The 24,961-nt window shown below is 41.0% G+C and overlaps 1 protein-coding gene across 1 annotated transcript in view; it reads left to right on the plus strand.

The window, feature by feature from the left end:
• Positions 1–24,961, plus strand: part of LOC119428779 (interleukin-1 receptor accessory protein-like 1) — a 229,821-nt gene that overhangs the window by 46,596 nt on the left and 158,264 nt on the right. The window contains exon 2 of the mRNA XM_037696455.1: positions 18,733–18,807. Coding sequence (XP_037552383.1) covers positions 18,783–18,807 — 25 coding nt within the window. The 5' untranslated portion in view covers positions 18,733–18,782. The remainder of the gene's footprint in view (positions 1–18,732; positions 18,808–24,961) is intronic.

Below are 24,961 nucleotides of genomic sequence, written 5' to 3' on the forward strand. Positions count from 1 at the left end.
TCTATCTATCTATCTATCTATCTATCTATCTATCTATCTATCTATCTATCTATCTATCTATCTATCTATCTATCTATCTATCTATCTATCTATATATATATCTGTCTGTCTGTCTGTCTGTCTGTCTGTCTGTCTGTCTGTCTGTCTGTCTGTCTGTCTGTCTGTCTGTCTGTCTGTCTGTCTGTCTGTCTGTCTGTCTATGCATCCATCCATCCATCATCTGTGTATCTACCTAACTAACTACTAAAACTTTGACTATAAAACGGAGACACAAAGCATTAAACTCTGGGTTTGCAGTAGCTTTCCACAAACTGCAACCCTTCAAGTAAATCCATCTGTTTTTGTCACTGTGCCGCTTCAGTGGCAGCCTGTTCTTAAAGGTGAGTTTATCTGTTTGAGCTGAACTCGTTGCTGCTGAATGCAAACAACTGTAAACCACTGGCTGTGGCTAACTCCATGTCAGAATGTTTTCTCACCCTCTGCCGAAAAGATTTCTCGAGATTCTGGGCCAGTGGCTTTGACAGGAAGGTAATCGGCAAGAAAAGTGTCAGTGAGATCCATGTTCGCATGTTAACCCCGTCAGCCATCTGTCTTCGACCTCCATCTTTACTGCGCTCACAAGCGGTGACACAAACTGTGAGTTTGCACGTATTTTCGTTTAAGGGGTATCTTTGGATGTTGGTACTCTGCAGCTGGGTGCTCTCTACTTCACATCTGCTGTTTCTCCTCCCGTCTCCTTCTCCAACTCTTTAAACAACACCAAGCTTTTCTGTTCTCTTTTCATCCACTGTGACTCACCCAGAAAAATACTATTTATGATCCTACTGTGTGTGTGTGTTAGTATGGAGCTCCTTAAGTGCCATTGAAATTGTATGTTGACAAAAAAAATAGGGCATATGTAGTTATTTATTTTTATTTTTGTTTATTAAACATTAAAGTGGATAAAGTATCAAAAAGAAGCTGAAACATACTTTAAATATTTTAAACCAGGATTAGTGTGCCATTTTTAATGAAAACCTAAATAAATTAACCTAAAAGTAAACTGAAAAAAGATCTTATAATGTTTATTAACCTTCTTTAGCATTAATTTCATTCTTGTTATAAGAAAACATAGTAATATAATATCCATTTCTGTCAAACTTAGGCTCCTGAAACCATTCTTCTATAACAAAATGCAGAAAATTATACCATACACGTTCCCAATATTGTCTTCCGCCCATCAGGGTTGGAATCATGATAACTTGAAAAACAAACAAGTTCCGTTTAATGTGTGGCTGCTTAAGAAAGTTTGCTTTCAAAAAATTGGTTTGCCATGTCAAAATCCAAAATGGCTGCCACTATATATGTATATATGTTAACCTTATAAGCTGGATAACTTAAACATAAAGAACCTTTCAACTTCCATTTTGGTGTGTGGCTCCATCTAGGAATAAGAAAGGTAAATGTCAAAAACTGGGTTGTTACGTCAAAATCCAAGATGGCCACCACCATATATTTATGTAAACAGGCCACTTGGCCATTTGAGGAAACTATGCTTTCTATTTTTTTTATTGCTTAAACAAATATTTCCTCAACTATTTAAAGTGGCTATTGGGATGCCCAAGGATTAATCTATGGTCGCCAAGGCCACCATTGGCCACCCCATGGCTCCGCCCCTGGTTGTGGATAAAATAGCTCCCTCCACTTGCTAGAATTACTCTACACTGCCAAGCAAAATACAAAACAAAACTTTCCTATGTTCCTCACAGTGTAACTCCTACCCACTGGAATATCTTGCAACAAAAACATTAAGCGTAAATTAAACATTTTCAATAGTGCATTTGCACTGGTATGAACTTCTTGACTGTGATTATTACAATTCATTCAGTCTGTTTGCTTCTCGATTGGCACATATTTTTTATCATATTAAATATTAAAAAACTTATCAGAGGTACCTAAATGTTTACTTTTTTGGGATCATGTTTGTGAGACAAATATCTCCCAAGTATCAGTTCAACATGGTCGCCACAGCTGTTTGAACTTACAAGACACATAACATATAAATAACTATTAATTTTACAGATACTGATATGAAATATTGTTTAGGAGCAGCTCAGACTGATCCCAGACTTCAAATGCTTCAAAGGTCAGAAATCAAGGTCAGAAATTGTATAAGTTCTCTGATTGACCTGATCAGACCTTCATATCCGCTCAAGATTATTTAATGAAACTTGAGACACACATGTATCATCACTTAACGGGGTGTCACATAATTTTCAGCGCTCCAACTTAAGATCAAGGTTATAAAAATCAAGGTCAAAAATGTACAAGTTTTCTTATTGTCCTGACCAGAAGTTTCAGATCCGTTCAAGATCATTTAATTAAACTTGAGACACAGGTATCATCACTAAACGGGGTGTCACGCATAATTTTCATCACCCCAACTTAAGGTCAAGGTCACAAATTAAGGTCAAAACTATAGACGTTCTCTGATTGTCCTGAGCAGAACTTAAGATCAGCTCAAGATAATTTAATGAAAGTTGAGACACACATGTATCATAACTAAACGGGGTGTCATATAGAATTGTCATCACCCCCAGCTTGGTCTCAAGGTCATAAATCAAGGTTAAAACTGCACAAGTTCTCTGATTGTCCTGACCAGAACTTCAGATCTGCTCAAGATCATTTAGTGAAACTTGAGAGACACGTGTATCGTCACTAAACGAGGTGTCACATAGAATTTTCATCACCCCAGCTTAAGCTCAAGGTCACAAATCAAGGTCAAAGTGTACACACATTTCTGCTGGTCTGGGCCATTGCAATAGATGGCTGTATAATAGTGGACGAGCATAGAACGTGCTGTTTGCGGCGCTGTTGTTCAAGTCGAATGTTTACTTCAACTCAGAATCTGCATCAGCTTCAAACAGACGTCTCATCACAGCTCGACTCGCGACGAGAACCGAGCCGGCCATCTTGAGTAATTACGTGGAGTGTCCCTCGACTGGAGAGACTATTCGCTCCAGCTATCCCCATTGCCTGCACTTATGTGATTCATCTGATTTCCCCTGAACGTACGACTCTATCCTGCGAGCCCTCTCATATTCAATTGTTTTGATGGATCTTCTGAAACAAACACCATTTTCAATAAGAAAATAAACCCTTATTATGTTCCACTCCTGCACAGTTTCCATATTTGTATTTTCCAACAACCGTCCTCGGAGAGTGGTGCGGCGTCATTCCAACGGAGGCTCGTTTTTATCCGGTGGTTTATTTTATTTCTTCCAACGGCTTCGGAGATCACAATTTCAGTTCCATGACTCCCCCAAAGCATATGGCTTATTTTTAACAAGCAGCACGCTCGTTCAGCTGAAAGATTTAACTGTTGGACGACAAATATCCCTCAGATAACAAGTGGCTGCACCTCGACGAAAGCGGACGCAGGTCCTGCCTCTGCAGTGTGCAACGAACAAGGTTCCATTTCGGGTGTGTGGTTTGGTCCAGTGGTGGCAGATGTGGAGTAAAAGGCCTAGATTTCCTAGAATATTTCCCGCTGCCTTTCTTTGTGGAGGTTCAACCTCTTTTCAACTTATATTTAAAAAGAAGAGTTTTAGACGTTTGGGTGAGATGTTGAAAATGGCGTTAAAGAAAATGGGTTAACACTTTAAGATCGTGTTGTGGTAGAAGCTCAGAGCCACGGCCGTCATATTTTAGCTCATTATCTGTACGTATCGACTATTTTTTTAGCTGATTGTATGTTTACTAAAGTAGTTAGCCATGGTGAATTGAGTTGACATCAAAAGTTAAAAGTTATCCAGACATCCAGTGATTCGTTCAGTGGTTCATGAGATATTTATTAACAAGATGGATACATCTACACGTGCACACGCACACACACAGACAAAACAAGTATTGCCTGCCGCCAAGCTAAAAGTTGATAACCATTTGATCAGTTCTGGTAACCACGGAGCCAAAAAGCAGGTTTTTGGAGGTTAAATGACGATAAAAGTTGAGTGCAAATAAACACTTAATGAAAATGTAACAGTATGTAGAGAAAATTACAGTGAGTGCACCATAACTGCAAAAAGGATGAAGTAGAAGATGACTTATTTTGTTGTCGGACTCACTTTAAATCATCAGGTATAAATAAATCAACAAGCATGCGTTCAGTCTTTTTGTGTCCGCCATCGCAGAGCGAAGAGGGGACTTGGAACCATATACCTTATTTACATCTGTATAGATGTATATAGAGTATATGGTTTATATCCTAACCCTATAGCCTATATGCATCTATGTATATACTGTGTATACCCTATACACAAATGTATATAGGGTATAAAGTGTGTATATATATATATATATACATCCTATGCCTATACCGTATATACATCTCTGTATATAGTTTGTATATCAAAGTTTATGCTCAATAATCCACGTAAAAAAAACAACAAGGTAACTTGGGTCATCTGGACGTTTTCTTTGTGTTGAAACTTTTCATCTTCCATCCAAAAGACTTCATCAGTCCGAGGAGCCACAAAAACTCAGTCCCATAAGTAGCACACTCACATTATGGGCCAACCAGTTCGATGGTGGCAAGATGGTTTCTGGAGTCCACCCTCTCCTCCGTTGACTCTGCTGAGGCACCCATGACTGATTCATCACCCTCAAACTGGTTGGCACACTATGTGAGTGTGCTACTTATGGGACTGGGGTTGTTGTGACTCCTCAGACTGATGAAGTCCTTTGGATGAAAGATGAAATGTTTCAACATAAAGAAAACATCCAGAGGACCTGACTTAACTTTGTTGGATAGTGTGTATACCCTATACACATTTGTATATAGGGTATAGGGTATATGCCCTAACTTTATACTCTATATACATCTGTGTATATAATGTGTATATCCTATACACATATGTAAATGGGGTATCGGGTATATGCTCTAACCCTATACCCCATATACTGTATATCTGTGTTATGAGCTAGATAACTTTACAAATGTACCAACTTCCATTTTAGTGTGTAATTGCATCAAGGCAGCATGACGGCTCAGTGGTTAGCACTGTTGCCTCACAGCAAGAAGGTTCTAGGTTCAATCCCCAGTTGGACCAGTGGTCTTTCTGGGTGGAGTTTGCATGTTATTCTCGTGCTTGCGTGTGTTTTCTCCAGGTACTCTGGTTTCCTCCCACAGACCAAAAATATGCATGTTAGGCTGCCTTCAGGCCCAGGCCTCCCTTTTTTTATAGAGATCTGATGTCTAAGAAAAAATCACTATCAAAAATTGAGTTGCCACAATAAAATCCAAGATGGCCACCATATATGTCTATGTGAGTGTGTGTGTGTGGGGTGGGGGGGGGGGGGGGTGTAATCCAGGCACCCAGATCATTTAAGGAAACTGCTTTCTAGTTTTTATATTGCTTAAATATAGTTTCCTCAAATGATTGGAGTGGCCAAAGATTAATCTGTGGTGACCAAGGCCACTACTGGCCATTCCCGGGCTCCACCTCTGGTAGTGGATAAAAATCCTCAGCTCCATTTCACCTGCAGCCCTCAGGCAGATGTTCCAGCACAGCAGCTGAAGCCATTTAGCCACGACTCTTCACATTTACACTCCCACACACCACCGACCTCGTTCACACAAACATATTTATCTGACAATTTACTCTTTGCTCGGTCGTTAATGTTTGGGAAATTACGTTGAAGGAAAAGTCTATCTCTTGCGTACGGTAATGAAAGCAGTTTTTGTTCAGCTGAGGTCACATTAGTAGTTTATGGCAGCATTTTCCAGACGGCTGACCTCTTTATTGGGTCACGAAGAAGGAAGGTGCACCATAATGCTTTACAAGTACTTGAGACGCTCAGAAACATTATATACTTCTAAATAAACCTCAGTAAGTGCATGCTGTTGTTAGAGATGTTTTATCTTTATCTCCCTGTTTATTTACTAACCCGTTTCTGGATCTGCACACAATATTCCTGTTCCTTTTTCTCAAACTTGAATTACCTCTGGCAGCTAAAATGTTCTGAAGTTCCACCTTCACTCGAGCCTTTAGACATTCCTAAAAGCACCTTACAGTAGACGTCAAACGATTTGAGTTTTCCTATGACTGATGTTGACATGATCTTCTGAATTCACGGCAGACAATGGCCAATTGTATTTTATTTTACACAAAATATTACAATAACCACATAACTTAAATAAATCAACTACTTTTCAGAACTTGAACACCTAAAATTAACACCCCCACCACCCCCACAACAACTGCCGGCACTAACGTAGCTCTAAGATAGCATTGCACAATACAGATGCGCTAGTTAAAATGCTACAGAGGTAGCGTTCTGCTTTTCTCAAGCTGAATCGTCATTACGTAGAGTTGAATTTGGGCCCAAAAAAATCTGACCCGACCTGGCCCCAGCCCATAGGCATCATTTCTGAACCCCACCCAACCCGACAAATTAACAGTAATTACAGGTCTGAATCTGAAACCCCCCGACATTTTTGATTAAGCTTTGATTGCTTATGTAGTTATTAACGGTCGGCGGACGTGCGCAGCTAAGGAGGCAGAAGACCGGAGCTGAGGGGGTGTTTGTCCTTTCATGGCCATCGAAGCACATTAAATCCCTGCTTCTGCCTGCATTCTGCATTATTCAAACACGGACCATGCTCTGACATGTCAGATATTTTGTGATCTCACCTGTTTGGATCATTGGCCACGCGTGTCCTCTGAGTGCAGCGAATGAATGAACGACCGTTTGGGCTGATGGATCGCTGACAGCAGTCCGTCTGAAACTTAACTGAACTTTTTACCTGTTTCAAGGCCAGTCAGCGTGTGGTCAAATGGTCGTGTGCGGCTGGTGATTGTATGGCAAGCTATGTTGGCATATAATTGGATCGTCAGCCATGCGTGTCCACTGACTTGATCAAAAGCCCGACACCGACATGGCCTGCACATTAAGCACATTATTATGGCCCGGCCCTAATCTGGGTCAGGCAGGGCCAGGCTCTGGGTTAGAAATGACAGCTCTACTGTCACGTCCCCCCACCATCATCCGTCGGGACAAACAGCGGAATACAGACGTGTCTCCATTAACCCCCTCTCCCCTGCCCAATCAACAAAAAAGTACCAACAAGTACCAACACTGGATGTACAGATGTATACATGTATGGAGCCCAGTCACGAGAATCTGCCACATGCAGTGTGCGAGGCTTGTTTTTATATGCTCATCAGCTACCACAGGCAGACTGGTGTCTTTGGACTGCCAGCTGCACCTGCAGTATCCAATCAGCTCCTCATCCAGCTCTCTCTGCTAACTCAAACATATGGTTCATGGGCAGTTAACAATCTCAGCCATAGTAGTTAAAACATCCATAAACCTTGACCAAAAAATATCCCTAACATTTACTTTACAGTTTGATGTTTTTATTTGTCCATCGAAGGCGAGACGTATTATAGTATATTCTCTGTCTATATGTTTGTACATTTCTCGTGTGTGGCCCAATCAAGGTCAAACTTAAAACAAGTGCTTTGTTCGTCTGGTCCATTGCTATAGATTGCTGTACAACAGTTTGTCGACTGTAGTATTATCTGCTTGTACGCAGTACTCTTGTTAGTGGTCTCATCGCCTGGTTCTCACATTCATTGTTTGTACAATAAAACTTAAAACTTAATTATTCTTTTAGTTTTTTGTCCTTTGTCGTGGAACGGAAGGGGAATTGGAAATGCCTTCTGTCTGTTTGTCCATCTGGCTGGGTGTTGTGAGTATGAAAACTTGAAAAATAAGTGATGTACCAACTTCCATTTTGATCTTGCTACGTCGAGATGTAAGAAAAGTTCCTTTCGAAAATTAGGTTGCTACATCAAAATCCAAGATTTACAAATTTGTGTACAATGTTTCCCCTAGGTGACTTACCTTGGCAGGTTCATCTCTTCGCATTTTGTTGATGGGGGGTGGCATGTTTGTGTTGCATGCTACATTTGTGTGTGCTACTTAGGGGTGTAAAAGTACACGTGAGTGTATTGAACTGTCTCGGCATGGCATGTTCGGTTCGGCCCACGTGCGTACCGTTTCGGTTATTTTTTCACTCATTAAATTTTATTAACGAGAAATTATGTGCCGCACTGCTCTCCTATGCATTGCAATGGCAGCCCCCATTAACCCACGTTCTAAATTTTTAGCTAGCGTGTCTGTATTGCGTGCCGCTAGCTTATTGCTACATTTGTGCCAGCAGTTGTCGACAGAGGGGGTCAGTTGTGGGTGAACATGTGGATGACATTTCGGGAGGTAGGGCGCTCGGTTCTGTTGACAGGGTGGGACGCTCTCGTTGTATAACAGTAGGGGAAACACTGGAGTATATGTAAACCGACAACCCTCATCATTTGAGGAAACTGCTTTCTAGTTATATTGCTTGGAAGTATAGTTTTCCTAAAAGATTGGATGGTTAAAGATTAATCTATGGTGGCCGAGGCCACCATTGGCCACCCTTTAGCACCACCCTTGCACCTGGTGGTGGATAAAATTGCTCCCTTCGCTTCCTCCTCTGCCTCAGACAAGAAAAAAATAAAAGCTACCTCTGCTTCTACCAACTTAAATATCTTGGAGCAGAAAGATTAAGGTTTACTTGTATTCCCTGTTCAAGCCCAGTCCATAAAAAAAAAACACTTACAGTATTTCAAAAACTACAAACCGTCATTGTTCAAACCCTTCAGTGATGGGGCACATAAGCGCACTACTTGCTAAAATTCTTCTCGTGATTAGCCTTTCTAACCTCGACTTTCAGGAATTAATCATTGGCTGTACATCTACAACTGATTTTTTTTTTGATTTTCATGTAGACGGCCACATCTATGCATTAGAAATGGCTAAAACACTAATCAGTTAAAGATAAAAGTTGCTGTGGTAGTAGCTGACTAACCCCTCAAAACACAAATTTAAAAGCTAACAGACTGATTACGTCAATGCTGGTCCTCGAATTTCCTCATTTCGTCCCAGCTTTTAGTTTGAGTGGCATGTATGTTGTTATAAAACGTCAAAATAAATATATATATATATTTTTTTTAAAGGATTTGAAGTAGTGTTTTGTTTGCGCCACGTTAACAATGGGAGACTAAACATCAAATCTAGCTCTAATTGGAGTTCTGGGGTTGATTTGAAAACCCACAAGTACTCGGTTGTTTATATGAAATCAATAAGGAGCTGAACAGGAAGCAGAAGCTCTTATCAGCATGGTTTAATTTTCATCAGGATCAAAGTGCTGCCCCAGCATGAGTCAGCAGCCTTAAGACCTCGGCTACTTTCACACACATTGTATTCTGATTGCATCCTGAGAACCAAAAAAACCAAAACCTTAATGTAGGAATGTTCTCGACATGTAGGCAGCTACTTCTTCAACTTGGTTTCACCACTTTGGGACGTAATCTTTGCCAGGATGTTGTATTTATCTATTTATTTTTAAATATTTTTAACCTTAACATTCCTGGTTCTGGTCTCCTTAGAGACAACAAGAGGCAGGCAGAAGAATACGCCCCATGAGGAGGGATGTGCAAAACTACAAGCGACAAAAAAACAATGTTTTCGGGGGGGGGGGGGGGGGGGTAAGGTTAGAAATAGGCCAGCAAGTTAAATAAATCCCCAGGAGCTCTGGGAGTGGAGTGTTTCTGTTTATTTTTATCAACTATCAAATTAAAATCTCTGGTTAAAATATTCCCCCCTGCATTCAGTAGCTAAAAGAAACCTTTCTGCTGTCAGTATCAGATTTACTATAGCAAGACTCAAGCTCATACGGTTCAAGTAACTCCAAAATGAAATGAGGCTGTGCAACATTCTGATAATTTATCATAATATCCATCCATCATCTTGTTCTGGACCCAGGTCTTGGGGGCAGCAGCTTAAATGGTAAATGGACTGTACTTGTATAGCGCCTTTCTATCTTAAGATACTCAAAGCACTTTACAACACAATCTGTGCCTCATTTACTCATTCATGCAGCACTCATTTCTTTACAAAAAATAATCAGTGCTTTATCACATTCATACACCAATGGGACACACATCGGAGGCAATGAGGGGTTCAGTGTCTTGCCCAGGGACGCTTCGGCATGTGACTGCTGGTGGAATCGAACCCCCAACTCTTGCATTGGAAGACGGCTGCTCTAACCACTCAGCCGCTGCTGCCCAGCTTAAGCAAGGAGGTCCAAACACATCACAGCCACCTCTTCCAGCTCTTTTGGGAGGACTCCAAGGTATTCCCAGGTGAACCAAGACGCATAGATTCTCCAGTCTGTCCTGTGTCTTTCTTGGGGTCTCCTCTCAGGTGGATCTGACCGGAAAACCTGTCTAGGGAGGCGTCCAGAGAGAATCCTTACCAGATGCTTGAACCAACTCAACTGGCTCCTCTGGATGTGGAGGAGCAGCAGCTCTACTTGGAGTCTTTCCTGGAGAACTGAACTTCTCACCTTGTATCTAAGAAAGACTCCAGCTACCCTGCAGAGGAAACTTGTTCTTTCTGTCAGTACCCAGAGTTAGTGATCATGGGTAAGGGTAAGAACATAGACCTACTGGTAAATGAGAACTTCATCTTTTAACTCAGTTCCCTCTTCACCACACTGGCCAATTTACCTGTCGATCTCCCGCTCCGTTCTTACCGCACTCATGAGTAAAACACAGAGATACTTGAACTCCTCCACCTCACTTCCAACCAAAGACTATCTACCCTTTTCTAACTGAGGACCAAAGATTTGGAGGTGCTGATCTTAATGCTGATCTTTAAGGGGCCGAGATGGGGTAACGGTAGGGCAGCTGACTCAGGACCCAAAAGTTCCAGGTACAATCCTCAGCCATTCCCACATGTCATGGGGTCTCTGAGCAAGACACCCAATCTCCAATTGCTCCCCGGATGCTTACATAGCCGCCCACTGCTCCACCTGGGTGTATCTCAGGTGTGATGGGTTAAATGCAGAGAACCAATTTTGCCATTGTATAGGAACATACAATGACGACAACGCATAGCTCTTTAATTTAATCCAAGCTGCGAACTGCTCCAGTAAAAGTGAATGAACATGGCACGATGATGCCAACAAGACCACATCATCTGCAAAAAAACAGGGATAGAATCCTAAGGCCACCAATTTTGGGGGTTTTGTGGCTTTAGGATTCTCCAAATTCACCACAATGTATAATGGTATGTTTTTTCCCAATATTTTGCAGAGCTGCATATTAGATTCATGCTTTGTGACTTCATATTACATTGTCTGTAGACGCTGATCATCATTTTATTAACCTATCTTAAAAAAAAACTGCTTATTCAAAAACACTGAGCATAAATCGTGAGACAAGATAAATTTAAAAGATGGCAGACGCTACAAAAAAATATATTTTTTTGTTCTTCAGTGCCATCTACAACTCACAACCTTTCAAGTTACCCGGGAACCTGCTTTCATTTATCCGCAGCAGTGGAAATATGCACAGAGTACACTGCATCTTTTCTTTAATGATCTTGAGTTCAGACGTGCACACACATGCTCTACCCCTCTTAATCTATGTCTGCTGAAGTGCTCTTTAATGAGGTGTGAACAAAGGACCACAACCTCCTCCTCTTCTTCCCCTATTTCATCTTCCCTCCATCTCAGCCCCGAGAGCGACGAAAGCAGACAGAGTTACAAAGACGTACAGTGAGCGGCACATCAACAGGCGCTGAGAGAAAAGGTGATGGTAGAGTTAATGGGAAAGAGCAAGGTCTTGTTTATATATATATATATATATATATATATATATATATATATATATATATATATTTCATTACTCCATCCATCATCATGTGATCACAGCCAGAGCAGATCACAGGGCCTGGAAGGGACACTTTAAAGATTTTCTCTCTGTTTACGTGAAGGGGAATGTGATGGAAGCAGGTCAGGCTGGATTTGAGGCCCCCTAGCAAGAAGCCTGTTCACTCCTACACACAATAAGCTGCCACAGATCTCTGGTTCTGTTGTGCAAGACCAGCCAGCTTTACTAATGGCTCCTAAACTCTTACGTCTGAGCATGAGTTTGCATGCCATCCAGCATGGAGGGATACCGCTGACTAAAGAACATCAGCAGCACGCCCTTGATTTTTATCATGAATTCGTTGAAAGGCGGTTGCGTTGCGGTATATTCTCCGTCCATCCTTACGTGTACCTTCTCTTGTTTGGGCCATAACTTCTGATCAACTAAAGATAATTTAAATAAACTTGATAAATGTATGCATCATCAGTAGACAGAATGTCAGATTCATCACCTCAGCTGTAAGATCAAGGTCATAAGTCAAGGTCAAATGCTATATAAGATCTTTGTCTTTCTGGGCCATAACATCCAATCCACTCAAGATAATTCTAATGGACTTGATACACATTTGTACCACTACTAGACAGCATGTTGCATAGTATTTAATCTTCCCAACAAGGCCAAGGTCACATATCAAGGTCAAATCCTATTCAAGGTCTTTGCCTTTCTGAGCTATAGCATATCATCCACTCAAGATAGTTTAACAAAACTCGCTCCACATTCCTACCATTACTAGACATCATGTTGCATACATTTTAACATCCGTGATTTCAAGGTCAAGATCACAAATCAAGGTAAAATCCTATACAAGTTCTTTGCCTTTCTGAGCCATACTGTCTGATCCACTCAAGATAATTTAACAAAACTTGATACACATTGCACCACTATTAGACAACATGTTTCGCAATATTTTAACCTCCCCAACTTTAAGGTCACAAATCAAGGTCAATTCTTATACAAAGTATTTGCCTTTCAGGGCCATAACATCTGATCCATTCAAGACGATTCAATGGAACTTGATACACATTTGTAACACTACTAGACAGCATGTTTTGTAATATTTTTAACCTCCCCAACTTCAAGGTCAAAATCACAAATCAAGGCCAAATCCTATACAAGGTATTTGCCTTTCTGGACCATAAAATCTGATCCACTCAAGACAATTTAACAAAACTTGATACTCATTTGTACCACTACTAGACAGCATGTTGGATACCATTTTAACCATCTCCAACTTCAAGGTCAAGGTCAAATAATATACAAGGTTTTTGCCTTTCTGGGCCATAACCTCTTATCTACTCAAGACAATTAACAAAACTTGATAGACATTTGTACCACTGCTAGACGGCATGCTGTGTAATATTTTATACCTTCCCAGCTTAAAAGGTCAACATGACAAATTAAGGTCAATTTTATACAAGCCCTTTACCTGGGCCATAACTTGTGTTCTACTCTAGGTCGTTTAGCCCAACTTGATGCACATACGAATTCTCACTAGACAGAAAACCACATACATTTTTCATCACCCAACTCCAAGGTCAAGGTCAGGGTTAAAATAAGGTATTTGCTTGTCTGAATCATGGCTTTTTATCTGCTCAAGATATTTTAATGAAACTTGATACATACGCATCATCACTAAATAGAGGGTTGCATACATTTCATCACACCCAGCCTCAAGGTCAAGTTCACAAATCAAGGTCATAGTTGACATGTCTTTTCCTGTCAGATCGTAAGATTATTCTCACGAAACTTGAGACATGTTTGTACCACAACTAATCAATGAGTCGTGAATTTGTTTTCTTCGCCCCAGCTTTAGAGCCAAGATTGAAAATCAAGGTAAAAGGTTATTCAGGGTATATTGCTCATCCTAGCTAGTTTTATAAATTTCTGTGTAATATTTTGTCAACAATGTATAATGTATTGTATGCAGTACTTGTATATTCGCCTACTTTGTTATCTTTAGTCCATGCATCCATTGTCTTTACCCGCTTCTTCCTTTTCGTGTTGCGGTGGTCACTGGTGTCCATGTCCAGCCTTCACTGTGGAAGGGGCGGGGTACACCCTGTACAGGTCTTGACTGGTCATGGTCAGATTATTACCTTTGGTTTAAATTTTAAATTTAAATCATACTTGCTGGGTAACATGGTTGAGCAGTTGGTTGAACTGCCACCTCTCAGCGAGAAGGTCGCCAGGTCGAATCCTGGCCGGGGCACCAGTGACCCCTGATTACCGTCCATTGTTGGGATTTCAACTCACCAAGTGCAACCTGCAAATCAAATCCTGTCTCAATACTAGAAATGGAAAGAAGCTTCATCTCTTCGGGCGTGACTGTTCCTTAAAACAACGAGAAGCAGCGTCTGCTCAGATTAAATTGAAAAGTTAAAAACAAGTTCAGGAATGATGAAAGAGAAACTGGAATTCAACCAGATTAATTGGACGGTGTTTTAGTTTATTGATCGAGATGACTGAAGTGTTTGCAGAGCGTCTGGATTTTATGAGAACAAACTGGGTTGAAGAACAATCATCTACTGCGTCTCTTGGCTGTGGTCAAATAAAGATTGGCGTCTTTGTGGCATCACTTGTATGACTGATTGAGACATTAAGGTTTGAAGTAACGGTGTTTCCTGGTAACTCCGGTAAATCTTTAGACTCTACCAGACTTTTTTTTCAAAGGAAGTGATTTATTTTTGTCTTTCGATGCTTAACACCTGGACACTTCCTGTGTCCTAATGGATTTTAAAGGACTTTAAGGAAGGCAAAGAGTCCATTCATCAGTTCATTCATCCATCTGTCTGCTCCTTCATCCATCCATCTGTTCATCATCCATCCATCCATCCATCCATTTGTTCATTCATTCAGCCATCCATCCATTAATCTGTCAATCCATCCATCATCAATCCATGTATCCAACCATCCACCTTTTTATCCATCCGTCTGCCCATTCATCCATTCATCTGTCCATCATCCATCCATTTGTTCATTCATTCAGCCATCCATCCATCCATCCAACCCTTATTTATCTGTCCATTCATCCTTCATCCATCCACCTATCTGTCTGCCCCCTCATCCATCTGTCAGTCCATTCATCCATCATCCATCCAACCATCTACTTATCCATCAATCTTTTCATTCATCCATCCATCCGTTTGCTCCATCGTCCATTCATCAGTCCATGTGATCCATCCATCCATCGTCCAAACGTCCATCCAAACATCATCCATCAATCAGTTCATTCACCTACTGTATCTATCCATCCATTCATCTATTCATGTTTTCATACATTGTTCCATCCATCCATCCATCCATCTGTTAAGCCAGCCAGCCCTCCATTCATTCAAACATAACCATCTTTTTATTGAATCTCTTAATCCATCATCAGTATATCCATCCAACCAAGCAAATCTATTTAATCAATCAACCAACTAGCCAATCATCCATCCAAGCAAACACCCATCCAACCCACAAACCACCTATTCTTCATGTATGTATCAATGTTTCCAGGATTAAGAATTATCTGAAGCTAATAATCCCAGATCATCTTCTGCACAGTTAGCTCATCTGGGAGGATCTCCCCCTAGACCAGCAGTGATATAATCTCTCCAGCAAGTGTTTGGTTTGCTCTGAGGATTCCTCCCAGTGAGACGTGTTTCAACGCATTTACCTTTTGAACTATTTAAAAAAAAACTACTTTATTCTATGCTAAATAGGGAAGTATCATTAAGTCTGATAAAGTAGGACATTTTCCATGAAACATGTTTTATGTTGTTACTCGTATGCGCTTCAACATTCTCCTAAACCTCGGAGCAGAATACGTATCCAGTATTTTTAGCCCAAACATATTTTTAAACCTGCACTCTTCTTACTTTATTGAGTGCAGTTGTGTTTCACTGGCACTGAAGCACAGGGTTAGTTTTCTGTTGCCCCACACATTTTTCTTTTTCCTGTTTTAACTCCTCGCCAATCAATGGTCTAACTTCCAATTTTATCGTGCTTTTCTGCCTCCAGGTGCTACTGGAGGCAGTTGTAAGAAATGTTCTGCAATGGTCCAAAACTCGACCAACAAAGCTTCTGCGGATAAAGAAAGAATACACTTATAAGAATGACTTAAAAGGAAGAAAAACGCCTTCTTTTTTTTTACGTAATAATGAAATAAAACTGTCTTTCATTCAAACTTTATTTATACAGGTAAGTCTCATTGAGTCGCAAGGACTCATTTACAAGAGACCTGTTTGACACATCTTACATCACATCTAACCATATTTCATTAGAAAGATGATGATGAGGATTTCTCATTATTATCTCTTTATTTCATATTATGCCTTGTCCCGGTGGGTCTGACAGAATAACAGGAGAACTGTCGGATTTTCAAGTTCTACTGCAAATGCTGCATTTTTTTTAAATCCAGGTCTCTCTTGTAAATGAGTCCTCATGGCTCAGTGGGACTAAAGGTTGAATGAATAATAAAAATGGAAAAAAAAAATTAAAAAAATGTAAAAAAAAACCTGCAGTATGACTTTTTATAATTGTTTATTGTTGTTGCTGTTGTCCATTGTTGTCATCTTTCTTTGTTGAAATCAGGTCTCTCTTGTAAATGACTTCTCGAGGCTCAATGGGATTTACCTGTCTAAATAAAGGTTGATTGATAACAGGCTGACCTTGGGGAAAAAACCTCTGTCTGGTCGAAGCTCCAAAATTCACAGTTAAACCCGTGCCTTCATGTAAAAAGTTTTTCTCTGCAAAAAGAAGCTGAGAACTTGTTTACTGATTTTTTTATTAAAAGCTTTGTGTGACAAATGCTATGCTAAAGAGCTCAAACCACACCGAGCGTCCGCCATTTTGCGAACCGAAGAGAGACAGCCCATGTCACGTGAAGGGGCCTCCCTCCCATTTTTCTTAAAGAGACACGCTGCTCGCTCTCTCACTATCCATCCTTCAGTTCAAACAATCTTGTACTGCCATCCAGTGGTCAAGAAACAGTACTACACGCAAAACAAATTAAACATTTCTTCTTAATTTCGACAATAATGACCAATTATTGTCAAAATTCAATCAATATTATCGTTTATCACGATAATTTCTGATACAATTAATCGCCCAGCAAAATTTGTTATTGTGACAGGCCTAAGCACAAATCCTAAAGTATTAAGGGGATCAGATTTTTTGAAGTGGGGTTATGTGTAAAGGCAATGAGTAATTAATATGATTTGTTGAAGATATTTAATTTTTTGTTTTTGTTTTTGTTTTATGGGCCTGTAGCAAGTGGTCCCTATACAAGCAGTGTGAGAGTTTGGCTCACATTGCTGGTAGTAAGTTGGACCCCTCCAGGGTTGGAGTTGAACTCCACCAGGACTGCTCGTTATCACCGATTCTGTTGATAAATTCTATGGACAGAATTTCTTGGTGCAGCCAGGGGGCAGAGGGAGTCCGGTTCGGTTGCATCAGGATTCCATCTCTGCTCTTTGCAGTTGATGTAGTCCTGTTGATGCCATCGCGCCATGATCTCCAGCTCGCACTTGAGCGGTTCACAGCCGAGTGTGAAGTGGCTGGGGTAAGAATCGGCACCTCCAAATCTGAGGCCATGGTCCTCAATCGGAAAAGGGTGCATTGCTCTTCTCAGGTCGAGGGTGAGGTTCTGCCTCAAGTGGAAGAATTCAAGTATCTCAGGCATTTGTTCATGACTGAAGGAAGAATGGAGCGTGAGATTGACAGACGAACTGGTGCAGCATCTGTAGTATTGTGAATTCTGTACCAGTCCATTGTGGAGAAGAGGGAGCTGAGCTGTAAGGTAAAGCTGTCTGTTTACCGGTCGATCTACGTTCCTACCCTCATATATGGTCATGAGCTATGGGTAGTGACCAAAAGAATGAGGTTGCGGATACAGGTGGTTGAAATTATCCATCCATCCATTATCTTTACCCACTTATTCCATTTTGGGTCAGGGGGGTCGCTGGTGCCCATGTCCAGCAATCACTGTGCGAGGGGTGGGGTACACCCTGGACAGGTCGCAAGTCCATCACAGGGCCACATAGAGACAAACGAGACAAACAACCATTCACTCTCTCACTCACACCTAGGGACAATTTAGAGTTACCAATCAGTCTAACATGCATGTTTTTGGACTGTGGGAGGAAACCGGAGCACCCGGAGAAAACCCACGCATGCACGGAGAGAACATGCAAACTCCACCCAGAAAGGCCCCTGGACTGGGGTTTGAACCAAGGACCTGCTCGCTGAGAGGCAGTAGCTCTACCAGTTGCGCCACTGTGCTGCCTGGTTGAAATTAGTTGTTCAGTAATCCAGGAAGAAAATTACTGGATTACTGAGCATTAATCAGGATGTTTTGAACCACTTTGACCATGTCTGCCTCAAACGAGTCGGTGGGGGAGAGGACAGACTCCAGAAACCATCAGAACACCATCAAACTGCTTGACCCACTATGTGAAGGCGCTATTTCTAAGACTGAGTTGGTTATCGCTCCTCGGACTGATGAAGTCTTTTGGATGAAAGACGAAACGTTTCAACAAAAATCAACCGTCCAGAGGACCTCACTTAGCTTTGTTGGATTTTTCTGCCTGGATTATTGAGCATGCATAAGGATATTTCTATTATTGTTGTTTATTCATTAGTGAAACTTTACAGTTAAGTCAAAACTTAAACAATAACGTTTAATCTCTATTTTCATAGCGGCGGATGAAGGCTCTCTCACTCTCAGTCAGTGCCATCGTTTACAGAAACAGTAAATTGCATCAGCACCAAAGCAGATTCTTTGATCCTTCTCTGTCCGCTCCTTAATTATTTGATTTGTTCGTTCCCCTCGTATTAACGCGGTTCTGATTGTCTTTAAGGAAAAAAAATCACGTTTTGACAGTTAACCGAGGAGAACAAGCAGCAATTTAATGCTCACTGTTTTGTTTTTTTTGTGTGTGTGTTTCAACAGCTCCACTGACCGACAAGCCGCCAAAAATCCTCTTCCCTTCAGAAAGCCAAATGAGCGTCGTGGAGATGGCACTAGGTAAGGAAACGCGCTTCATTTCCTGCATCGACTGCCTAGTTTATGTATTCGTCATTGGCGTGTGCAATGTCTTGGATTGCTTTAGATCCAGATCCTTCTCTTACTGCTTTTTTTGGGGATTTATTTTAAGCAATAGGAAGCTGGTTCATCTCTTGCTGAAGAGAGTTTTTGTCTTGTTTTTACACTCTTGATGTTAGCTATAAGTTCACAGCAGGATGAAGACACTGTTGCCTCAAAGCAGGGAAGATTCTGGGTTTGAAGTTTGGTGTGAGTTTATATAATTGGCCTTTGCTTGCAGTGGGGATCCTCAAAGAGCTGTAAATGTGAGACTGAGTTGTTTGTCTCATCGTGTGAGCTCGGCGGTGCACCAGCTCTCCTCCACGGAGAGGAAAGCTTGGGTTCCTGTCAGCATAATCTGAACTCGTTCTATGGGTAAAACTACACAAAAAACATGGACTTGGCTGGTTTTATTTTGTAATGGTTCATTATCTGCATTCCAATCATACATGTGTCCAATCAGGTGGCCTTGATTCTGTTGTAGTCTTAAAATCGTGATTTAACGGGAAGAAAGGAGTAAGCCATATTCACCATTGTTATTGCATATTAGCACATTTGCCAAGCATTGTTCAACCCTAGTTTTAACTCGATAAAGAAGTCAATATTTCTGGTGCCTAGAAAATGGTGGAATGTCCCCTCAAGGTCGGGGGGAAGTCGTTACCTCAGGTGGAGGAGTTCAGGTATCTGGTCGTCTTGTTCCTGAGTGATGGTAGGATGAAGCAGGAAATGGATCAATGGATTGGGATCTTGTCCTGATTAATGAAGGCGTTGCTTTGATTGGCTGTGGTGAAGAACGAGTTGAGTCGAAAGGCAAAGTTCTGGATTTACTGGTCTGTCTATGTTCCAACCTACATTCTATGCCTGCATTCTTGTGTATGATCTTTGATCCAAGCAATCAGTCTGAGCTTGCCTTGTAGGGTGGCCAGACTCAGCTTTAAAGATAAGGTTAGGAGATTGTAGAAATGCTGCTCCTCTGCAACAAAAGGAGTCAGTTGAGGGGGTTCAACTGAGTAAGACGCCTCCATATGGAGGTTTTCCAGACATTTCCCACTGGGAAGAGACCACGGGACTGACCCAGAACTTGCTGGAGGGATTGTGTATCTTCTCTGGTCTGGGGAACACCTTGGGGCCTCCAAAGGAAACTGGATGTTGTCGCTGGGTAGAGGGGGGTCTGGGTTTACCTCCATTAGGTTTTCCCCGATGTGTCACACTGGGAAGAGAATATGGGGCTGACCCAGAACTTGTTGGAGGGATTGTGTATCTTCTCTGGTATGGGAACACCTCAGGGTCTCCAAAGGGTGCTTGAGGTTGTTGCTGGGTAGAGGTAGGTCTGGGTTTATCTCTTGGATCTGTTACCTACATGGCCTGATGATGACAATTCATTCAACCTTTATTTAGACAGGTAAATCCCATTGAGCCTCAAGGACTCATTTACAAGAGAGACCTGATTTCAACAAAGAATGATGACAACAATGGACAACAGCGACAACAATAAACGGTTATGGTTTTATATTTTTTCAGTTTGTGTGAAGACTTTTTCATAACTTTGTAGCATCCTTTTCTCTCACAAACATCAAATATTATTTCTTCCCCCCAAGTGTAGTAGAGGGGAGTTGAGTTTTGTTTGATTTAAAGCCCAACTTTCCTCTCAAATGTAATTCCCCTCATGCAATTTAATCTATTTCAACCAGAGTTTTACAGAAGACTTTCAGTCTGGTTGCGTTCTTAGTTTCCTCTTTTTCTTGTGAATGGACCTTGGGCTTTCATAAGGAGTGCTAAAAGCAGAGCTCCCTGACTCATTTCTAACATCTGCCTATGAAAAGCAAAGTGCTTCGGTCAATACGTTTCTTTTACTGTCCTTCTGTCACGTGTTTAATCAGTTCGTTCATAGCAACGTCCATATAATCATCAAATGGACAACGTCGGCAACATTTCAGGTGATTAGCTCCAAATCTGCCTGCCGGTTCTCCTCAGTTTGCTTTAGCAGCTTTTGCTGCTCAGGGACTCGTGGGAAAACTCCAGCTTTGTGCCATATTGGACAGAATTGCAGCTGTTGGTGGACACGGAAAAAATGGGTCATGATGGAGGCTTCCTTTGAAGTAAATTTGTCACGGGCGGTGAACACAACAGGCTCGTGGAGGTAAAAGGGTAGCAATCAGAAAATAGGTGCAAATCGTTGTGGCTTTAAACTGATGGTGGATAAAAGCCTCTCTGGCTGTTTTCATTGGATTAAGTTTTCATAGTGGATAATGGGAGATTTTCAAATTCCATTTCCTGATAGCTGCAACAACAGACAGTAAATGGTAAAAACCATATGTTACTGTTTTATGCTTTTATCTCCCGTCATGTCAGGGCGACAATGGTTTTGTCTGTCTCCGTGGGTCTGTGAGCAAATTATCTTGTAAATTACCAGACACTTTTTGATGAATCTTACAGAAAGTATTCATTGGATGTGTGTTTTTTTTTCCCCAACTGATTGGTGATTAAATTCGTCTCCAGTTCATTCATTCATTCAACCTTTATTTATACAGGCCGGCCTCATTGAGCCACGGGGACTCATTTACAAGAGGGACCTGCTCCAGACAGAACATATAAAGTACAGACAACAATAGACAACTGACATTAGCCAAAATGAAATTGGCAACAGATCTATCAGTTTTATAGATACTGAGGTAAAGTTTGTTGAGGTACTAGCTAACATCCTTAAAACATATTCAGAGCGTGTGCTTTTTGGTGTACTTTTATGTTCCAACGAACAAACACTGAACATACGTATTACGGTATAGCCTCCATCTGTCCCTAAACTTTCTCTAGTCCTGCCAATGACTTCTGGTTCTCTCAAGACAAGTTAACGAAACTTCATACACTTATGCATCACCACTAGATGGAATGCAGCGTACAGTTTTCATCACCCCAGCTCTAAGATCAAGGTCAAGTTATATACATGGTCTTTGCTTTTCCAGGCCATAACTTATCTACTCAAGATTATTTAATGGAACTTCATACACTTATGCATCATCACTGTGATGTGGCAGTGGTTTAGATACACTTACCATCGTGACCGCTTCCTGATCAAGGTCACAAATCAAGATCAAGTTGTATAAAAGCTCTTTGCTTTTCCGGACCATAACCTGCAATCCACTCAAGATTATTTAATGGAACTTCATACACTTATGTATCATCACTTTTCAGTGGTTTGGATACTCTCTTCATCATACCTGTTTCTAGAACAAGGTCACAAATCAAGGTCAATTTGTATACAAGGTCTTTGCTTTTCCAGGCTATAACTAGTGAGCCGCTAAAGATTATATAATGAAACTTCATACACTTATGCATCATCACTAGACAGTGGTTTGCATACACTTCCATCATGCCCGCTTCAAGATCAAGGTCAACTTTAAAACAAGGTTTCTGCTTGTCCCACCCATAACTTCTGATCTACTCAAGATAATTTATCAAAATTTCATAGAAATGTGTACCACCGATTCACAACTTTTTGCACATACTTTTCCTCCGCGCAACTCTATGGTTAAAGTTGCAAATCAAGGTCAAAGGTTATACAAGGTCTTTGCTTGTCCAGGCCATTGCTATAGATCGCTGCGTAATAGATTGTCAACGGGTGTACAGTGCGCCTGTACTCTTGTTGAGTACTCGGGGCAGCTGTGGCTGAGTGGCTAGAGCGGTCGTCCTCCATTGGGAGAGTTGAGGGTTCGATTCCACCAGCAGTCACATGCTTAAGTGTCCATGGACAATACACTGAACCCATCATTGCCACCAATGTGTGTCCCATTGGTGTATGAATGTGATCTAAAGCCCTGATTAGTCTGTACAGAGTCAGATCATCTTTGTAGAGATCTAATAGAGGTCTATGTGGAGGTAAATGAGGGCACAGATCGTGTAAAGTACTTTGTGTATCTTTACTAGATAGAAAGGTGCTTTATAAGTGGTCCATTTGCAATTTACTTGTTGTGAAACTGAAAAGAAGAATCAAATAAACTGTTCATCCTGAAACCCGTTTTACATTTAGTCTTCTAATGGATGCGGTGTCTCCGTTACGATTGATAATTTTATTAAATGCTCTGTTCAGGTTCTTGTGGGTGATCTTTTCTCTGCTTTCTCAGTGGGACCCATCAGATCCCGTTCAGTTCTGTGTTTCAAACGCATCACCGTATGCCGCTTTCACTTTGTTGTGGTGCAGATGTGGAATAATTGACTGTAGATTTTCTGCAGTTTAGGTTTGTTCCCCCGAGGACCGTTACGGTGTACGATCTGGAACCTCAGGACTCTTTGACAACAGGGTGATTAAATTGTGTTACGTTTTTTTGTCAAATATGTTTTTCCGTGTTTTTCGGAATGAACTCGACCAAAACCGTTAGAGACGTAATCCCATTAATAACATGTCAGTTGCAACCGTACTCTGATTCTTTTTTTTTTTTTATAGATATGTGACATTTTGTTTAGCTTTAGATTGAATTCGTAGCGGAGCTCCCCTGTGATTTTTATTGACTCCTAAATCTCCAATTCTCCTCGTAGGAGTCTCTCACCTGACCTCCGCTGACGTTAAATGCAGGTTTTCTTGGAAAAAAAAGATGCAACGACACGAGCGGACTGGGGAACGTGTATCACAAATTAGCTAAACACTTTCCACTTTTCATAAAGCCAATGAACAAACAGGGACTGCCTTTCTAAACCCTTCCCAAATTTGCTTTAGCGTTCACAAAACAAACACTTTAATCTAAGAAGCAAGCCCCTTTTGGCTACTGTTCTGCATCATCAAGCCGTGATATTCATGCATCTCATGGGCTGTTTCTTGTCTCACTAATTAAATTGATTGCGTGTATTCATTCTTTTTTTTCTCTTTTTCCCCAAATCGCTTTGTCTTGTAGCTCCATTTGTGATCTGTTTTGTTTGCCTGCGTGGATTTGGGACCCTTTGGGGAGCAGGAGGGAATTTGTCATTTTTAGTCAACAACCACCAGCAGCTCAACCATGAATTTTGAAAGCGGGGATGCGCTGAAGGTCAGGGATGCAACTCTACAGTACTTCTACACTGATTTGAACAGTTTTGCAAGGACAAACCAGAATGTGTACCCTTTTTTTATGGATTTTTCTCCTCTGTGTTTACATTTAGACTTCCGTGCTCGTTGCTTTCCGCATATTTTACATTCTCTGACTGCAGAACGCCGCAGCCGTTTGAGCTCTCTCCTGTTTGTTCATTGATTTGCAATCAACACACTACATTAGCCTTTTGATATCACCATTACCTCCAGCTAACGGTGCATAAAGAGCCATGGAAATAGTTTGACGAGAACAATCGCTTAGAGCCAGCTTTACTATGAGTGTTGGTAGCGTGACCTTTCCGTCTGAAACGTTTGAACATGTGGACTGAGGCTGAGTTGAGTCTGAATGCTAAGACTTGATTTAATCTAAATCGTTGTTCTACATTCTTTGTTTGATAAAACTAAGACAGAAAATAACCAGTGAGCCCATTGGTTTGACAGTTTCTGACCTTTCTGTAGTGTCCTCTCTGACAGTCTTGAGATTAATAAACAAGTTGAGCAAAACAGTTCTTTTTTTAATTGATGAATGAGACAAGTGAGGACTTCTAAATAAAGTGAGCAAGCTGCGTCAGAGTAAAGCACGGTGTCCAAGCTGCAGAGACGTTCCCATTAAAAACAGGAACTCTGCGAACGGGGAATGGCCTTTATATTGGGACTGTGCATCTCCAGTATGTGGCCGATGTGTATCCTAACTCACAAATAAATCTATTAGATACACAAACAATAACAAAACAATAAAATTCACCCCCCTCAGTCACAATACGGTATTGGCAAACCCTCAAGGCCTTCTATGCCTTCAGAGAAGGCCCATAAATTACGCACATATAGTTACTTTTTTTAATCTTTATTTATTTATTTATTTATTTTTATTTTTATGTTTTCTGTAAACAATTTTTTCAGTTGAGCAAGAAACTTTTCAAATCATGAAAATACAGTTATCAGATTCTTTAAAATGTGTGTCGCCAGGTAGAAATTTGTTTGAAGGTTCTTCCTCATTGGTCAGGACCTTCACTGTTAGGCGAGAGGGCGGAGCTCAGT

This window comes from Nematolebias whitei, chromosome 23, assembly GCF_014905685.2.
Source record: "Nematolebias whitei isolate Nwh7 chromosome 23, NemWhi1, whole genome shotgun sequence".
NCBI lineage: Eukaryota > Metazoa > Chordata > Actinopteri > Cyprinodontiformes > Rivulidae > Nematolebias > Nematolebias whitei.